The 18,649-nt window shown below is 27.5% G+C and overlaps 4 protein-coding genes across 4 annotated transcripts; 1 reads left to right on the top strand and 3 right to left on the bottom strand.

Annotated features, from left to right (window-relative positions):
• Positions 1-3,913: 3,913 nt before the first annotated feature.
• On the top strand, positions 3,914-5,169 carry OCT59_023521 (uncharacterized protein; the record flags this gene model as incomplete). The annotated part of the gene is made up of 2 exons (XM_025329210.1): positions 3,914-4,381; positions 4,465-5,169. 2 exons carry the CDS (start codon positions 3,914-3,916, stop codon positions 5,167-5,169), a joined length of 1,173 nt encoding a protein of 390 aa, XP_025187833.1.
• Positions 5,170-7,474: 2,305 nt separating this feature from the next.
• OCT59_023520 (uncharacterized protein) lies at positions 7,475-11,994 on the bottom strand (the record flags this gene model as incomplete). The annotated part of the gene is made up of 5 exons (XM_025313244.2): positions 7,475-8,072; positions 8,163-8,471; positions 8,569-8,687; positions 8,763-9,480; positions 9,572-11,994. 5 exons carry the CDS (start codon positions 11,992-11,994, stop codon positions 7,475-7,477), a joined length of 4,167 nt encoding a protein of 1,388 aa, XP_025187832.2.
• Positions 11,995-15,610: 3,616 nt separating this feature from the next.
• Positions 15,611-17,770, bottom strand: OCT59_023519 (uncharacterized protein; the record flags this gene model as incomplete). Its single annotated transcript, XM_066134749.1, has 1 exon — positions 15,611-17,770. The coding sequence occupies one exon, from the start codon at positions 17,768-17,770 to the stop codon at positions 15,611-15,613; it is 2,160 nt and encodes a 719-aa protein (XP_065990842.1).
• A 72-nt stretch (positions 17,771-17,842) lies between these two features.
• OCT59_023518 (uncharacterized protein) lies at positions 17,843-18,064 on the bottom strand (the record flags this gene model as incomplete). The annotated part of the gene is made up of 1 exon (XM_025309962.2): positions 17,843-18,064. The coding sequence occupies one exon, from the start codon at positions 18,062-18,064 to the stop codon at positions 17,843-17,845; it is 222 nt and encodes a 73-aa protein (XP_025187830.2).
• Positions 18,065-18,649: the final 585 nt, after the last annotated feature.

Below are 18,649 nucleotides of genomic sequence, written 5' to 3'. Positions count from 1 at the left end.
TTTTTTCTAACACTTTATCAATGTTATAATATATTTCAACACCATATGGTCACCACTTTGTTATTTTTTACTCTCTATTTCCTATTTTCCTTCTTTCAATCATTCCCTCCTCTCTCTTATACATAGTTTTAAAAAAAAGTGAAAAGTACCCACAAGAGAAAATCAAAAATTCTTTAACATTTTACATTTTGATTTTAGCTTCCATATTGAATTTCATTCATTTAAATTCACTTTGGTACAATAAATAGTAGGAGGTTGTTTAGTATTAGGCGTAAGTATATTTTGTTGTGTAAAAAATGATAAGGAAAAGGAGATAAGAGCAGTTTCTTCGCAGATTCATATTTTTCAAATCTCCAGATATATAATTAATGCAGAGTATCAACAGAAATGATTGGAAGATATTCCAATAGTAGCGTAACATATTGTTAAATACCCTTCAAATGCTGAAACTGGAAGCTTTTTTTAGGTAATTCTTTCAGCTCCTCCAGTAGAATTTGTCAATTTTGTTTTCTTTAATTGTTTTGTTTTTTATCAAATAATTTTTAATGGTTGTTTTCTTAATTCTTAGATGGCTTAGTTCTACGGTATTTAGAATGTGAGTACAGTAGGAAGTTTTTTTTTAATTATTTATCTTATAGCAACGAAACATTTCTTAGATAATGGGATCTTCAGATATGTTGATTTTTGGTAAGGGTATTCGGAAGTTTTTAAAAGTTTCAAAACATTTTACTAATGTTACAATTTACTCTCTTTTTTAGCAAGTTTTTAAATCTTTGTGCGCGTTGGAATTGAGTGGGTATTTCTTTTTTTAGAATTTCTATTTTAACAAATATTTATTAATGTTTTGATTTTTTTCTTTTGTAGCTCTTATTATGGCATGTCTGGCCTCTTTGGATGCTGTCTCTTTAGATGTGGACTTTTGGTAACTTTTTTATCTTTTTTTTCTTTTTTGACGAAATGAAACATTTATCAACATCCTTTCATTTTTCCTTCTTTTGTAGTTGCAGATTTTTAGGGTGTGATTTTATTATTTGTTTATTTTATATTTTTTAATAAACTTTTGCTAAATGTTCATTTGTTTCTTCTTTTTAGGCAACTGAACTGGCTGAATTACTTTGGATGTGCAGGACCTCTTTGACGAACTGTCATTTGTAACATTTTGATTTTTTCTTTTTTAGCAGCTCTTTAGTTTCTTAGCTCAGGATTTTGGTTAGTCTCAAAATTTTTTATTAAATTTTTTTTATTTTTAGCGAACTTTACTAACAGTTTATTTATTTCTTTTTTTTAAACAGTTGTACATACACTTAATTTATTGTAAGAATCTTCAGAATTTTTTTTAAAAAATTTTCTTTATTGAGCATTTTATTAAAATTTCAATTTTATTTATTTCATTTTTAGGCAATGGAACCTTGGATTTGTAGATTTTGGTAAGTATTGGAAGTTCCTTTGGTTTTATTTCTTTAACGAATTTTTTACTAATGTTTTGACTTTACTTTTTTTTTAAATGATCAAGCATCTTGTATTGTATAAATAGAAATAAAATTACTTATTGAAAATTTACATGTCCACAAACAAGCAAATATACTAATAAAAATAACCTACAGTGTATTGCAAAATATCATACAAGAAATCTAGACTAATTACTACTACTATTTATTATCCTACCCGCAACTTACAGTATTTAACAGTCTGAAGAAAATCGCAAAAGAATAAGTGTGACCTCCAAATGAGATGGAAAGGAAGTGACCAGGAGAGTTGCAAAAGGGAGATAAGATGTGAGAATGGCGAACATACAAAAAAGTACAGTAATAATTTTGTTTCCTTATCATTGAGAGGGTCGTACAGAAAGGTCACATGATTTGACTTGGAAATTTCCTTGCGAATAAATCACAATGATCCAAATCAAGAATGTAACAAAAATTGTGCAGTGAAGGCATTATAATAGTTTTGTTTTTATTATAATTTCAATGTAAAATGTATAATTGTAATATTTTAGTGTATTTTTAATATATAATAAATTGTATTACTTGCAATATATTATAATGATATTTTTGATATATAATAAAAATATAAATATCACATTTTTTTCATAAATTTTGACATATTTTTGATATATAGTAAACATATTTTAAACATATTTTAATCATGTGTTTTTTAACATATGTTCAATATATTGCCGTTATCGAGTTACAACAGAGTTAACAGAAATGTATACGCAATATGTCAATCATATTTTAAAAATATTTTTACCATATTTTTCAAAATCAATAGGTTTCTGCAAAGTATCCTTAATTTACTTAGTATTACATTATAATACTAAATTTTTCTATTTAAACAAGCTCATTGGTCCCGTGCGAAAGCAACGAGTGATTGCTAGTAATTAACTAAAGTTATAATTTATATATTCCAAAAAAAGATAATATTTTAAAAATACCTAATTTATATAATAGATTGTAATATTAAAGTTTTGTCATAAAATCTACCTAAACTTGATCTATTGAAGATTAATGTTACAATGAAGAACGCGTGACTGAAAGGTTTTCCGAAATAAGATCCAAAAATGATCGACATTCCCGATCAAATGATGAGGTTTTTTTCGAGCAAATTTCTTTCTTTTATGCTAGTAACTATTGTACTATACCAATCTAGTATTGTTATTAAAAAAAAAAATCCCAAAAAATTTTTTTATATCTATCCATTATACCATACTGATATATTGTTATTGAGGTATATTTGCTTCATTTTGTTCAAATATTTGATCGTTTCACTGAGTAATCTGTTCATTTCTTTTATTGACTCTCCATACCTTCAAAGATAGAATTTGAATATTAATAATAACACAATATTAACAATAAAATTTGATCTATTAGATCTTCTTTTTGACTACTGATTATTATTTATTAATTATTAGTCATACTTATATAATTGTCTCTAATGCATTATATCTAATGGACAACTAATCTTATAGTATCTTCAAATAAAATTATGTACGATGTAATTCTTTAATATTATATAACTAGAGTAATTGAAACAATGTATTTCTAGGTTACAATTGTTTTCCTAAAATTGATTATCGTAACCATCATTATAATTAGTTAATACATTTATATTATATTATATATTACTTATATGTATATTATATCAAATGTATATTTTTTTTTTGGGTTTATCCTAGATTTAGATTATTAGATTATTGGAAGAATAATGAGTCATAAATCACGAGGTTCAACCTATTTCGCGCTTCGCCATTAATTTTCACGCACATCATTTTTTTAATCAACAAGTTACTCCAAAAGTTATACTTTTTCAACATGGAACTCGTAGAAGGTTGCGTAGTAAATTCAGTTATGGTACTCACTTCAGTTAAAGCAGGCTTATGGAGTTTCTTAAAAAAATAAGAAAAAAAACAAGTGTTTGTCGTAATACATAATGTTTATATGAACTTTTTTTTTTTTTAATACAATATATCCTTTATATCACATTATGCAAATAAATATTATTTAATTATCTAATTACAAATTAATTATTATTATTATTACTCATATTACAGTTCCGATTTTTTTTTTCGTCAGGTGTTGGATGTTTACGTAAATTCAAATTTCTGTGCGTGTGATAATTGTTTGGTTTTATCGTGAAATTTATCATCGTATCAACTTAAAAATATTGAGTAATCCTTTGAGTCATCCTATACATGTATAAAAAAAATTATATATATATACACATACATACATACATGAATTTTAAAAATACGCAAAAAAAAAAAATTAAAATTTTTCTTTACCAATACCCGTTACTCTCGAATATATAATAAATACCTCGCACCGAAGCAACAAAAATCGATTTTCTTTACTCTACATTTCTTTCAATATATATTTTTATATACCAAAATTTTTTTTAAAAAATATCACACAAAATGCAATCAACTTCAATACAAAATTTTCAACAACAACAAAAAGAAGAAATTTCTAAAATACATCGTCCTGGAGTTGTCGCAAACTTTATATATAAAGTTGTAGAACTTGGTACCTTTACTTACGCTTTTGTCACTGATGCCATTAATATTTTAACCGGACAAAAATCGATTTTTTTATTCTTTTTGTTGTTCTTTACTCTAAATTTCTTCCAATATATATTACTATATACCAAAATGTTTTTTAAAAAATATCAACAACAACAAGAAGAAATTTCTAAAATATGTCGTCCTGGAGTTGTCGCAAACTTTATATATAAAGTTGTAGAACTTGGTACCTTTACTTACGCTTTTGTCACTGATGCTAATAATATATTAACCGGAAGTCATTCAGTTTCTACTTGGGGTGAAAATGTAGAAACTGTTGAAGATGAAGAACTTCCTCCACCTTACGATAATTCTTGGTCTATGGTATGTTCTTTATTATTGTTGTTTCATTTTTAGTATCGTTCGTAACTAAATAATAAATATTAACACTTTTACTTTATTTAAAGCCATCAACAACAACAACAACAACAACATTTGCAACTACTAATACAACCACAACTGAAACTAAACCTTCACTTGCAATTTCTACACCACCTTCACAACAAAAAGATTATCCAACTACTCAAACTGAAACTAGACCTTCACTTATAATTTCACGACAAGATCATCCAACTATTCAAACTTCTCAAAAAATTACACCAACCCATTCACCAACAAATTCAACTTCACGACGAAGACAATTCCGTGTTCGTCGTGGTCGTAGATTTATACGTCGCAAATCATCATCTGTTGAACATATGAGTAATAATGTTAATAATACGAATACTCATTACGATAATAATGTCGATGATGATGAAAATATTATCCTTAAAGAACTTACGGATACTCATTCTGATAGTAATGTCGATGATGATGAAGATATTATCTATAAAAGAATTAATTGTAAAATATCTAATATGATAGCCGAAGTTACTGCTGCTTTAAATAGTAAGGCTGAAGTTACAGAAGTTGACATGATACTTGCCGAGGAAAAAGAACGTGAAGAACGAATTATGAAAGAATTTGGAATTCGGAAAACTCCCATTAGTAGGCGAGCTCGTACAAATTTTATTGTTCACAATTACAATTATAGTACTTACAATTATAATTATAATAATTCCAATTCCAATTACAATAATTACAATAACAATTACAATAACAATCACAATTGAAACTCGATGGACAGATAATCAAAGATTACATCGGAAAATACATCAATCCCAAATTCGTACCAAATGCCACTATTTCACCATCGACAGACATCAGAAAATTTACAAAAAAACATCACAGATGCGCCACCTTTAATTCTTTTACCCGCAATACCAAACTTCATGACATGTTTATACACCATGCCGTCGAGGCCTTTTTTTTGCTTCAGTATCCGCGAGATCGTTGTAGAGAACGTTTGAATGGGCTTTTGCTTTGTAAAGATTCACTTTGAGCTGATTGTTTTCGATTAAGTATCTAATTTTTAAGATTTTCGGTCTGAAGTGATCGCGTTGTTAACGCTATAAAAAGTGTTAATGTCCCTCCGTTTACTACCAACATGGGTTAAATTTTTTTGACTGGTTCATCCAAAAGTCCAGCAAAAGTAGAAAAACAAACAGCTATATTTCTTCAATATATTGAAAGATAGCAAATTCCACACCACTAGCGTTTCATGTCAATACCACTCTTAAACTTTCTTCAATCAAAGCAGAAGGTTTCGCAATTCTCACCGCTACTTATCTGCCCAACCAACAGCACTGTCAAAATCTTTACTGACTCCCAAAATTGGGATATTTTGTTCGTTCACAATTAAATGTGCGAGTGAGATTAGTAAATCAATGGTGTGTTTGTTGCCAATAAAACATATTGTTGTACTGTTTAATAGTTTCATGCGTTTCTTGGCGTCGACAACGGGTTTATTAAGCGTCTGTTAAAGTCTGTGAGGATACCGTCAGCTTCGAGTTTTTTGAACCATTGAGGAGTGCGACCTTTAAACTTGTTGTTAAGCTTGTTTTTGATTTCTGGCCAAGTTTCTAAGAAGCTTCTGTCTAGCGTTGTCATTTGGTCTTTAAATATAATTCTTTTGTTGCGTAGGGAGATTAAGTCCGATTTTTCTTTAGTAAATAATAACCTTTCTTGCTTTCTCATCTATTACTTATATCCATTATTAGATTATTATTCTAATGTATCAAGTAATAAGAAAATAATAAGTTAGTGATATATTATTATAAATAAATAAATCAAAAAGTATCTCAAACTAAATATTAATAGTACTCATTACATAATAGCACTAAAATTCGGCTTTGTTTTTTCAAGTGTTCTAATATAAAAAGTGATAACTTACCACTCTCTATATCAGCATCATCTCTTTGTTTAACTTGAGTAATTTTTTCAGCCCATTTTTTATTAAAAACAGATTCTAATACTTCACCTATTATCTAGGTTGGTGTCATTTAGGCGTGGAAGACCTAATAATACAACGATACACAATTCTCGTACAAAACTTATTCGTCAGACATAGAATAAAGAATTATACATATAGGTGGGTGGCTAAAGATAGAAGTGGCTTAACTGGACAAAATCGTCTGATTAGCGAATTTGGCCGGAGGGTAAAATTGGTCGGATGACGAATATGTTCGATAGGCGAATTGGTACCGAATTTTGAACGATGTATACAGGACCGATTTGTGGAGGGTTTGAAAGTGTGTGTTGGTTTTATTTTATAAAGAGATAAATATACGAATATTACAGTGCGTCGAAAGAGGCAGTAATATTGTATTTTATTAAAGTATAAATAACCCTGCCGAATTGTTTTAGATTTCGCGTATTAAATCCATCTCATTTTACCGCATTATTTATTATCGTTTATTGACCTTTCGTTATACATCGTATACGCTTTATTACCAATTGTTCATTATTTATACAGATATATTCCGATTTATCTACCTCACCAATCGTCAAAACCAGTGATAACAGTAACATATCAGTTCACCCCTATGGGTTTTTACTAAATAATAAACAAATGATTCATTTTAACCCACAAAACATTACATTAATGCAATAAAACTTTGTTTTTTGGTGATCGTTTTCTCCATTGTTTTATTTTTTTTATTGACTTTTTTGTATCACTTAAATTCTCGCGTAGTTGATGACGCAGCAATCGCAAGCAATTTATTGTACTTTAAATTTTTTTTTAATATTTTATTGTGTATATGACATTCAAAAGCCATTTTTAACTTTTAAAACCGATTTTTATATTTTTTTATAGTGTCAATTGGTAATAAGTGAAATTTTATATTTTTTATAATGCCAATAAAAGTCTTTAATAACCGAACTTAAAAATTACATAACGTATACATATAAATAATATATATTACAAAAATAATAAAAAATAAAAAACGCTCAAAAATGTTCAAAAAATATTAACTTTTTTTTTTAAAAAAAAACTAAATAAATTTATCAGGTAATTTTTTTAAAAAAAAATTTAAATTATTTTTGATTTTGTATTATAGTGATTAAATTTTTGATAGTTTCTTCCATAGAATTCAATTTTCCAGAAAATTCTTTTTTCATGGATGTAATTTTTTCTTTCAATAATCTAGTTTCATCACCATCACCATCATCATCATTTTGAATAATATTAGTTGATTTAGATGAAATGTTTGAAGATTTTGATTTTGATAATTTCTCCTTATTATCATTTTCATCAACAAACCAATATAATGATAATGGAATTTCTTGTTCTTTTCTTGGTGATGTAATAGAATCAGTCTCAGTAGAAAGATCTTGATAATGATATCCTCCCCCTTCATTATCATCGTCGTCGTCGTCATCATCATCATCATCATCATCCCAAGGATTTTTGTCATCAACTTTTGATAAGAAATTCTCCTTATTTTTTCTTGCTTTCTCAGATTTTCTTAACCATTCTTCAATATAATCTGATTTTCCGATATAATAAATATATCGAGGATTTCCTCTTTTACTTCCAAGAGGTTTTTCGACCGTTTCATAATCTTCGATCAATTCCGCTCGATATTCTAATACTGCATGTCTACCAATTTCTTGTGCATTTTCATATGCACCACTACAAATTAAATATTATATATAAGTTTATTTGAACTATGATCAATATAAAAAAAACATTTTTTTTTTTTTTATATATATTAAAACTTACGTCATGATCGCAATCAACATATTCTGCAAAATTGTAACGAGAAGGATACTACCAATAATAGAATAAACATCTACTGGCCAAAAATCCCATTGTTCCAATTGATCCCAACGACCGCCAGTCCAAAAGAAAACTGATTCAACAGATTTAATAAAATTTGAGTAAAAATTATCTGATTTACTATCCACATCAATAAATTGTTCCACATTATATGGTAATGGTTGATTTGAATCAGAATCAGTAGGTGTGATTGTAAAAGAGGAACCATCAGGTTTAATGTCTATGATTTTAGTATTATTAAGTAAAACGAACCTATTAAAAATAAATTAAATTTTATTACGAAATTTTAGTAAAAATATCGATCGTCAACGTTACTTTTTTGGAATTTTTTTTTAAAACCTTCACTCACATAGCATGACCAAATCCGAGGACAACCACTAGAATAAAAATCAAGAAAGGTATAATTTGTTTAAAGATATTAACTAAAATATAAATGTAAGCTCCAGATCTTTCAAAATATCGTAACAACTATTTTTATTAAAAATAAAGTTAGTATCAAATATTCAAACGTTATGTATATATAAATATCATTCAAAAACTTACCAAAAAAAGTTCCAACCACATTACTAAAACTGCAAATGAATTAAGAATAATAAATAATCGATAGTCTCTTGTAAATTGTACAATTTGCTCTTGAAATATTTCTGGTGGTTCATCTGGATTTGGGAATTTAGTACCAAAGTATAGATTTAAACTATTTATTACTAATGGAAAAATGACTGAAAACAAGTCAAAAAAATTATAAAGGCTAAAATATCTTCTCCATCCCTCAAATTTTAATTGAATTCTTTCGGTATTTAATAAATAAAATCCCAACCAATAAAATAAAGCGAACATTATTTTAACTCCCAAATTACTAACAACACTTATTCCTCTAATAGCACCACCTGTGATTGCAAAAAAAAATGCAAATACAACGTATATAAGTGCATGTCTTAAGAAATGATTTCTTGCCGCTTTCCATTTAAAGTCAATTACTGCGGCCATTGATGGATTATCATAAATTTCTGCGCCATTGTCTGCTCTTATCATTCTCAAGAATGGACTCATCTGATGCTTTTTTTTAAGCACATGACCACGTGGCCAAAATAACAACTTTAAAAATTTGAAAGGAATCTTCCAATATTCTACTCGTTTATCTTCAAATTTCTCAGGATATACGGTAAAATCGGGAAGGGGTACCATGTAAACCTGATTAATAAGTGAAGAACTAGGGGCAGAAGTTGTTTTGCTTACTAAATCTGAAATAATTTTCTCTCCACTAAAAAAATGATAGGAAAAAAAATTAATTATTTTCGTTTATGGTCTGTGCAACATTTAATCTCGTTAATTATTAATATATTAATTTCTACCTTTGTTTTCCTTTAACGATTGATCTTTGTAAGAAATTACGCTCTTTTCTTTTCTTGGTGAGACCCAAATTTACGTTTAACGCATGAACATCTTTCTGGTTACTTCTATCCATGTCTTTATCACGAATTTTAGATTGATCCAAGTAAACTTCACTGGCACCAAAACAACGTTTTTGAAATAGTTCTTCAACGTAAAATTCTAAATTATATTCATAAAGGATCGGAATTGCTTTAGCAACGGTAAACATCCAATTTGAAGAATCTAAAGCATTATTAGAATAATAATCTAATAAATATTTAACTATAATCGTATCTTTACGATAACCTCCTTTTGTACATGTGATAGAGATTTCAAGATCAGTATCTTTCACGAGTTGACCACCCCAAGAATTACATCTTGGAATATGTAAATAATTATTTTTTCTATCAGATATGGAAAATAAAATATTCCTAATAATATATGTACAATTACCGCGAATTAGATTCGCCATAATATCATAACGTATATCTAACATCCTCCATAAACCACATCTTTTAGTTAAATATTTTCTAATGATACGTTCAGTTTGTTGAATCAATTCATCAAATTGATATTGCCTTTTTGGATCTAAAGGTTGGCCTTTTTTCTTATTAAAAAATTCCAATGCTTCACAAGCATGTACTGGGGGATTAACTTTTTCAGGCCATTCAAGTGTAACTGTATCTCCAGGTTCGGAAAGTGAATTTATGGAAGGAATATATAATGTTAAAGAGAATTCTTTATGATTAACTTCCAAAGATTGGATTTGCATTGGTCTATTAAAATTATTTGTCCAAATATATTCAAGAACTTTCGTAGATGATGATGAAGATGCTTTTGTAGTTGACGCTCCACTTTTTCTTTTACGCCACACTTGAACAGTGGATTCACCAATAAATAATTGAATAGATTTATCATCAAAATAAACCGAGGTACGTTCATAATTTTTATTTAATATCCAAGGTTCAGGATTACTAATAATTTTATTTTCGAATTTAGAACCTAAATATTTTCCATAAGAATCGTAAATTGAATGATAATTCGTGGTAGTATTAGTTGTTACGACAGTTGATGAGGGAGAACTGGACTTTTTATCAAGTTGAATATTATTGTTAAGTTGAATAGCATTTCTTGTATTATAATTTTCAGGATTTAATAATTTAATTATTTCAGAATCTTGTAATAAAGAAGTGATTTTCCCATCATCCGTAATTGTAATAAGATTTCCTGAAGAACTAGCCAACCTTTGATGATGTTCACATTTTTTAGGAAATAACGAAAAAGTATCATTTATCCTTCTAATACAATTATCAGAACCACTAAATAAATCCCAAACTACAATTGTTGGAGTATTAACGAATTGCGAAGTTCCTTCATTATAACTTTCTTTTTCAATAACGATCAATAATTTTTCATCATTCTTTACGAAATCAAAAAAAATTATTTGAATATTCGTTTCAATAAATTTTTTTGTAGTAACTTCCAAACCATTCTCCATTAAATAAATGGTAATACTATTTGCACCACGACAATAAGCGAATAAAGATTCATTCCTTGATATAGCATAACAAGAATAACCTCTTCCTAAAAATGAAGCAGCATTTTCTTCAGATTTTTGAAAAGTATTTTCCAATAAACTTGTTCTTAAATTATACATTTCAACAGTTTGTATTTTATTTTTATAGCTTTCTACTAAAAAACGATCTTTTATTAAATTTTGTTGAATAGAAAAACTAGAAATTTCGTTATTTAATAATTTACTTGGTAAATTAAAATTTTCGACGGATTTATCAGAGAAGAGGCTAAACCAACCATGAACATAATTTTCATTTATCATAGATTTGATTTTATCATGATGAATAGAAAATCTTGAAATTCCATAAGAATTTATAAGAACCAAATCTGTCTTTTCGGAAACCGAACTTTCGTCATCCAAGAATTTAATTATACCACCCATATCATTAATTGAAGAAGAAATTCTCACTTGTTTAGCAGAAGAAATGACCCAAGTGTGTTTAATAGTTGAATCAGCATTATTAACATCATCATCAAAACAAGAGACGGCAATTAACACATCAGTTGTCCGATCAGGTAAAGTAATTTCATTAGATATGGCTAAACTCCAAATTACAGCAGGAGTATCAAAATTTTTAAAACTATTATAATTCAAAGTATTTAATGTTGATATATTATCTGATTGACATAATTTTAATTGATAAGTTGTGGTATTTAATGTTACTATCTGAGTACCATCTGGACTTATAGCTATATATTGATGACCATTATAAATATTCCTTTTGTTACTATACTTTGATTCAAAAGAAGCAATTGACTTAATCTCCGCTTTTTCTTCGTCGCTATATAATTGCGATGGTGTTTGATTGGTTTTCTGGAACGCAAACATTGATTATTACACTTTTACACGTTATATATTTATATGTGCTCAAAAAAGATTTTTTATTAATCCTTCAAAGGATTAACTAAGAAGTAAGTGAAATGATTTTTTTTTTTTTTTTTTTTTTTAAAGAAAAAAGAAATTTTATTTATATATTTTTCGATTTTGTTTTTATTATAATAATTTCCTTATTTATAATAATCATTTGATAAAAAAATATTTGTGTAATGCCCATATGCAACTGCAACCTTAATTTACATGTAACATATCACACATGAAATACCGTTCTATATTTAACAATACTCATGTATTATTGAATATATTCGGATTTTTTTAGCCATGAAGAAACATTTCCTTCTTAAGATAAAAATATAAATTGACCTTTTTACTATATTCAATTAAATATGGTTACTCCTTAACGCCGCATAGTATTTGTTTGGTATTTGAAACTGTGGTCGACTTTAATATAATTAAATGTTATACAATTCACTAAGAATAAATATTTATTCATGTGTACGATAAACAAATTTCCTTTATTGTCTGTATTATTATTTAATCCCAGTTCAATGGGAATGCAAAAGAAGGCAATTATAATAACGGATATAACGCCATTTGTTTTTTTTTCTTATTGAAGATTCCGTGCATAAACAAAGATGTATCTTAAGTTTACCTTATTATTTAACGTAATCAATCATATTGAAATGTATTAGTATTAAATTAATTATAATTTTTAATGAAAGAATTCAAAATAAAATTCGAATTTTAAAAAATTCAATGTGAAATGTGATCGAATGTAAGTACCAATTAAACCAAAGGATTTTCTTCGCTTTATTTGACAATTTGGAATTTCAGAGTATAATTGTTTAAGTAATACAATGTATATATTGTCTGAAACTGAGATAACTTCTAAACCAAATTTCAAATTTCTCTTTTTTTTTTTAAAAAAAAAATGTTTAATTTTAGTTAGAGCTTCAAGACCGGTTTCCGGTCTCCGGTTTCAGCCTGTTTTAATCAAAAACCGGTTTGGAAATTTTTATTGAAAAATCTGGTCTCCGGTTTTTCATATAAAACCGGTTTACTTTAGAGACCGGTTTATGTTAAAAGACCAGTTTATTTTTTTAATATTAAAATATAAATAATTTATAATAGCATTTATTATTGTATTGTACCACTGACTTAGAGCTGCGACCCGTCTGTATTCAAATCAAAAAATGTGTTACCCGACTCCAAAACGAGTATTACCCGTTTATCTTTTTGATAGATATGACCCGAGTATACCCGGGTATTACCCGGATAAAAACCTGGTTTTTTCTCAATACAATTTTAGCCAGAATTAATAAAATGGGACAAGTTATTTTTTGTGGTAACTTTCTCATTCAAATATTAAAACTTGTAACCGTACTTATTAGTGACGATCACCAAGTAATTTATAAACATTAATTCTGGCCGGCATTAAAATTCTGGCCTGAGTTAACATCTCAATTCTGGCAAAATTTATGGGGCAATTACCCGAGTAATACCCGGGTATATATATATATGTCAACATAAAACGGATACAAAATGGGTATTACCCGTTTTTACCCGTTTGCTATTCCATAACCCAGATACTCATAGATACTCGAGTAAGCCCGGATTGTATTCTGGTAAATGGGTAACGGGTCGCAGCTCTACCACTGAGTGGTACAGTACAATCAGTGTAAAAAAAAAAATGTACACGTGTGAAAATTTTTTTGTGCACAAAAATGTGTGCCTGATCTTTAGAAGCCTAATTGCAAGCCGCTAAAAAATTAAAATTTCAAAATTTTGAGAACCCATTAAAAACACATCTAAATGCATATTAAGGCGACATAAAGTGATAAAAATGGTTTTCATATCCCGGCCGGGTCAGTTTTTGTAAAGTCAAAAAAAAATTTTTTATATTATTACTATGCCGGGTGAGAATTTTTTAAAAATTGAAAAAAATTTTCACATATAAAATTTTTGAAAAAAAAAATTAAAAGCCGGGTTGCCGGGTTATTGATGAAATTTTTATATTATGAAAACCATTTTTACCACTTTGTGTCGCCTAAGAGTACTCTTAATATAACTTTTCTTCCATTTTTTTTTTATAATGTAACCATGAATATTTTGGAGCCCAAAGTGGATTCTATTTAATGTTGAATGTGAATATTTATTTTTTTTTTCGTCTTAGTAGTATCATTTAATTCTTCTTCTTCACTATCAATTTCGTTATCTTCAATATCACTAATTTCTGTATTCTTAACATTTCGCTCCTTTTTTTGTGATCTTTTTTATTAAGGAGTATAATCATTTAGGTATTTCGTGATATCTCTCATTCTTTTTATTTTTTGTGTACTAAATAGAATTTTTGTGCACAAAATTGTGCACATTGTGCACTATATAAAATTTTTTTGTGCACAAAAATTAATAGTGCACTATGAAAATTTTTTTTTTGTGCACACGGTGCACATCCAATTTAGAAAATCGTGCACACGCCACAATCGCCACACGTACACATTGTGCGCATGAATTTTATACACTCCTAACTGCTAATACTAGCAGTAGCCCGTTGCTTCGCACCGGGATTAGTAAGTTGTTTTATATTAATGTAGTAATGAATAATGAAAAGAAAATTATGATATATGTTTAAAAACTTCAATTTTTATTATTATTCATAATTAGAAATTTAAAGGAGTGTAAATAAATGATAATAAAATAAAAAATAAATTTAATAAATTTAAAAAAGGTGATAAAAAAAAAGGCTAAGATGGAGTTCTTAGAGCTTAGAAAACGTCTCTTTTCATTTGCTAGAATTTTTTTTTTTGTATATGATGGCAAAAAAATTTTTTATGTGTGAGATAAACTTTTTTTTATATATTTGAAAAATGTAGTATTATTATAGCATGTTTAAATATTTTGAAAGATTTCATTATATACAATGTTTTTGGTCTGAAGAAATATATTAATAATGTATTATATTGATAAGAAATTAATATAAATTTTATTTATTGTATAAAGTAGATGTTACAGTACTGTAGAATATTTTCAAATTTATTATAAATAGTTTTATTGATATTAGGAGAAAAAACGCTAAAAAATCTTTATCCTTATTACACTGACCCTATAAGAAATATGTATACGGAAAGGATACGTTTTGTATACATTTTATGTACGTTTCTATAGATCCCGTATACAAATTCCGTATATTTAATAAGCAATTCATTTTTGAACATTTTTAAAAAAACTAATGTATATGAAGTGTATACGGAAAAAATTAATCATACGGAATGTATACGGAATTTTTAAACTTAATATTTTTAGAAAATAATTTTACAAAAATCTCGTATCATAACACGAGATCACGTGATTATTTATTGTTTGTTATGATACGTTTTTTTTTTTTTTTTTTTTGTTAAACGTATTTCTTTATTTTATTAGTAATAATAACGCATCATTTTACATAATAATTGAAAGGTTAATACATTGAAATTCAATATTATACAATACTGAATCCCTTCATAACAAAGCCAAGGGTTATCTAACCAAGGCGCGAATAAACGTAAACAAAAGTTATTAAACCTATAACCTATCTATTTATCTATGAACTAAACTATACTAATTATTATTATGTATTGATCAAATTACTAATTATATTATTACCTATCCTATGTCTATTAGAACTACCTACACTAAATACGTCATTTTTAATTTTATTTTCTAAATCTATTTTTATTATTTTTTTAATTTTCTTCCTGTTTTTTGAGTTTTCTAGTTTTGTATTATCTGTTTCCTTATCTTCCGAATCATCCTCAGCGTCCCTTCTTTTCCTTTTTAGATCTTTGAATAAACCTTTTTGTTTTTCTATTTCTGTCACCTCGTTACATCTTTCTTTCCATATATGTTCTTGTATCTTCGTCAAATATAAGTCAAATATGTCTCTCAAAATTGTTTTAAAATTTTTATTTTTACATACGTTCATCCATTTTTCATTAATAATTCCTCTCGTGATTTCTCTGATCATATTATGCAAAGGCATAATCATAGACCGACCAGTTGATATATCCACTAGGTTTTCTTTGAATTTATTAATTTCATTCGAGTCTTCGTCAGTCATTGCATGAACACAAATTTCCTCAATACTATCACTAAAAAGCTTGTATTCAGTAAACACACCATTATTTCCACAAGACCATATGTGTTCCCATGTTTCGACTTCTATTATGCATCTAGGGCATTTCGTACTCTCAATACCCCAAACTTTCCTTTCATATAAAATTTCATACGTTGGTAATATTTTCAAAAAATTTTTAACTCTAAATGATCTTCTTGATGCATCTAACCTATTCGTGACATTTCTGCCTGTAGATATTTCGTTATTAATTAATTTGAACGTTTCTTTCCAATCGATCATTACATTGGCTCCATTACATTCCACAAAACAATCTTTCACATAATCCATCAAAATTAAATCGATCCTATTTATATTGTTACTAATTTCCTTGAAACATTTTCTATATGCACCTTCTATCACATTATAGTTCCATCTTAACGCATATTCATCTACCGCTATGTTTGAATATTTTAATACCACCTCTTTAATTGAATCTTTACATCTAATTAGTTCTTGCTTTAACGCGGGTAATTTCACACTCACGCTCTTCATTATTGTTACATCATTATCTTTTTCCTCATCAATTAATAATCTAATATTTTTTAATTCCAAAACTATATTAATACAATTTAAGAATATATAACACGGATCATCTAATTCTCTTCTATTGCTACCAATCTTACTATAGTCTATAAACCATTTTAATATTTTTTCGTCCGTTCTTAAATCTACGATCACATTATCTGGTATAATCATCAACGCTATTATAATTCCAATAGCGTAAATTTTCCGCTCATTTCTAGTATTACTAACTTTACCTTCTATACTAAACTTTTCTTCTTTACTATTTTTTGCAAAAATCTCTATTCCAAAAAAACCATCTAGATTTAAATCAGGGCCTTTTTGTATAATAGCTCCTATCTGTAAAAAAATTTCTTTGTCTGTAAAATCAAAAAAATCCCTTTCTATAAAATTATTTAAATTTTCATAAATTCCCGTTTCTTCAATAACACTATTTAACCAGAACTTGGCATTTGCTCGTAATTCATTTTTATCTCTGTCTATAATCATGTCGTTGATTATAAGTTTCTCTTTATTACTATTTGACATATTTTGAACGCTCGCGTTTCTTTTATCAATATATTCCAAACTCCTATAAGGTTTGATATATTTCACGTCGACGTTATCTTTTTCCCATCTTCCTGGTATCGTCGTAGCTAAGTCTTTTTCTATATATATATAACATTCTGATTTCCAATCTTTTTTCTTTCTAATATTGTAATTACATCCTTTACAATTTATCAAAAAAGGAGAATTTATCACATCATTGTTGGCTTGTAATTGATCATATTCTATCATATGTTTACCTATTTCATCGTAAAATCTATGACGTGACTTCTTTGATCTTATACTATATATATTATTGGATGACTTTGGATCTTTCCATGTAATAATTTCTTTATTAGTTTCTTTTCTACTTTTATCAGAATGGTCTTCACTATTTCTTACTTTCTTGGTATCGTCTAATTCCATTCTTTTGATTAACATTTCGTTACATAATTCCCTTTCTAAAATACCATTAATTGTTATACGGTCCCTTACTATTTTAAACCATTTTGGTTCTATTCTCAACGCTAACCCGTTTTCTTTTAAAAAGTGTGTCCATTTCATCATTTTGTCTGTGTAAGGTTCAATTAGTTGTTCAACGAACATAACGCCACATTTTTTAATTCTATTTTTATAAAATCAGAATTCCTCTTCTAAAACTTCTTCGATCAGGATGTATCCTCCTCTAATCCTATGATTACGGAAAAGATCATTATAATTTTCATGATCACATAAATGAAATTTCTTGGAGTCTAAAACTATTAATGCATCTCTGACAAATCTTTTTGTTGAAAATTTAACTTGTGATACTTTTTCTGCAAAACATAAGGGCGTCCACGCTTCTTGTTGCAACTGCTCCATTTGTATTTTAAATATTGATCTAACTATCTCATTACCATTTGCCATATACATTATGTTTTTACTTAAACTTTCAAATTGTAAACTATAAATATCTTTAACTCCATATATGTCCTTATCGTATAATACACAGTTCGGCAACGAACTTGGCATTTTACATTTATGTTTTATCAAAGTGTTTATTGGCGCCATTAATTGTTTAGCTTCATTCTCTGTAATAACTACGCCCTGTAATTGATATTCTAATGCCGGAATCATATTAGTGTTCCATAGTTTACATACTTGTTTATCTGTTATTATTTTCCTATTCATTATTTTAACAAAACCTTCTATCATATCTTTCATTTTTTTAATGTGAACTGCTCTATTATTATTATATGTAAAGAAAATTCCCAGAAATCTATTACCATTTTTTGAATTAATTTTTTCTATTTTTTGCCCTTCTATTATCATATCTCTCTTTTCTACATTATTTATTCTAATTATTTCGTATTTTTTAGGGTTTGCTTTAATATCATTTAATCTATAGAAGCTGTGACATATTTCTAACATATCCATTATTTGGTCATGTGATCTACTAATAAGTGT

This window comes from Rhizophagus irregularis, chromosome 4, assembly GCF_026210795.1.
Source record: "Rhizophagus irregularis chromosome 4, complete sequence".
Taxonomy (NCBI): domain Eukaryota; kingdom Fungi; phylum Glomeromycota; class Glomeromycetes; order Glomerales; family Glomeraceae; genus Rhizophagus; species Rhizophagus irregularis.
The sequence above is the reverse complement of the archived record's forward strand: the minus strand, read 5'-3'. Positions and strand labels throughout refer to the sequence as shown.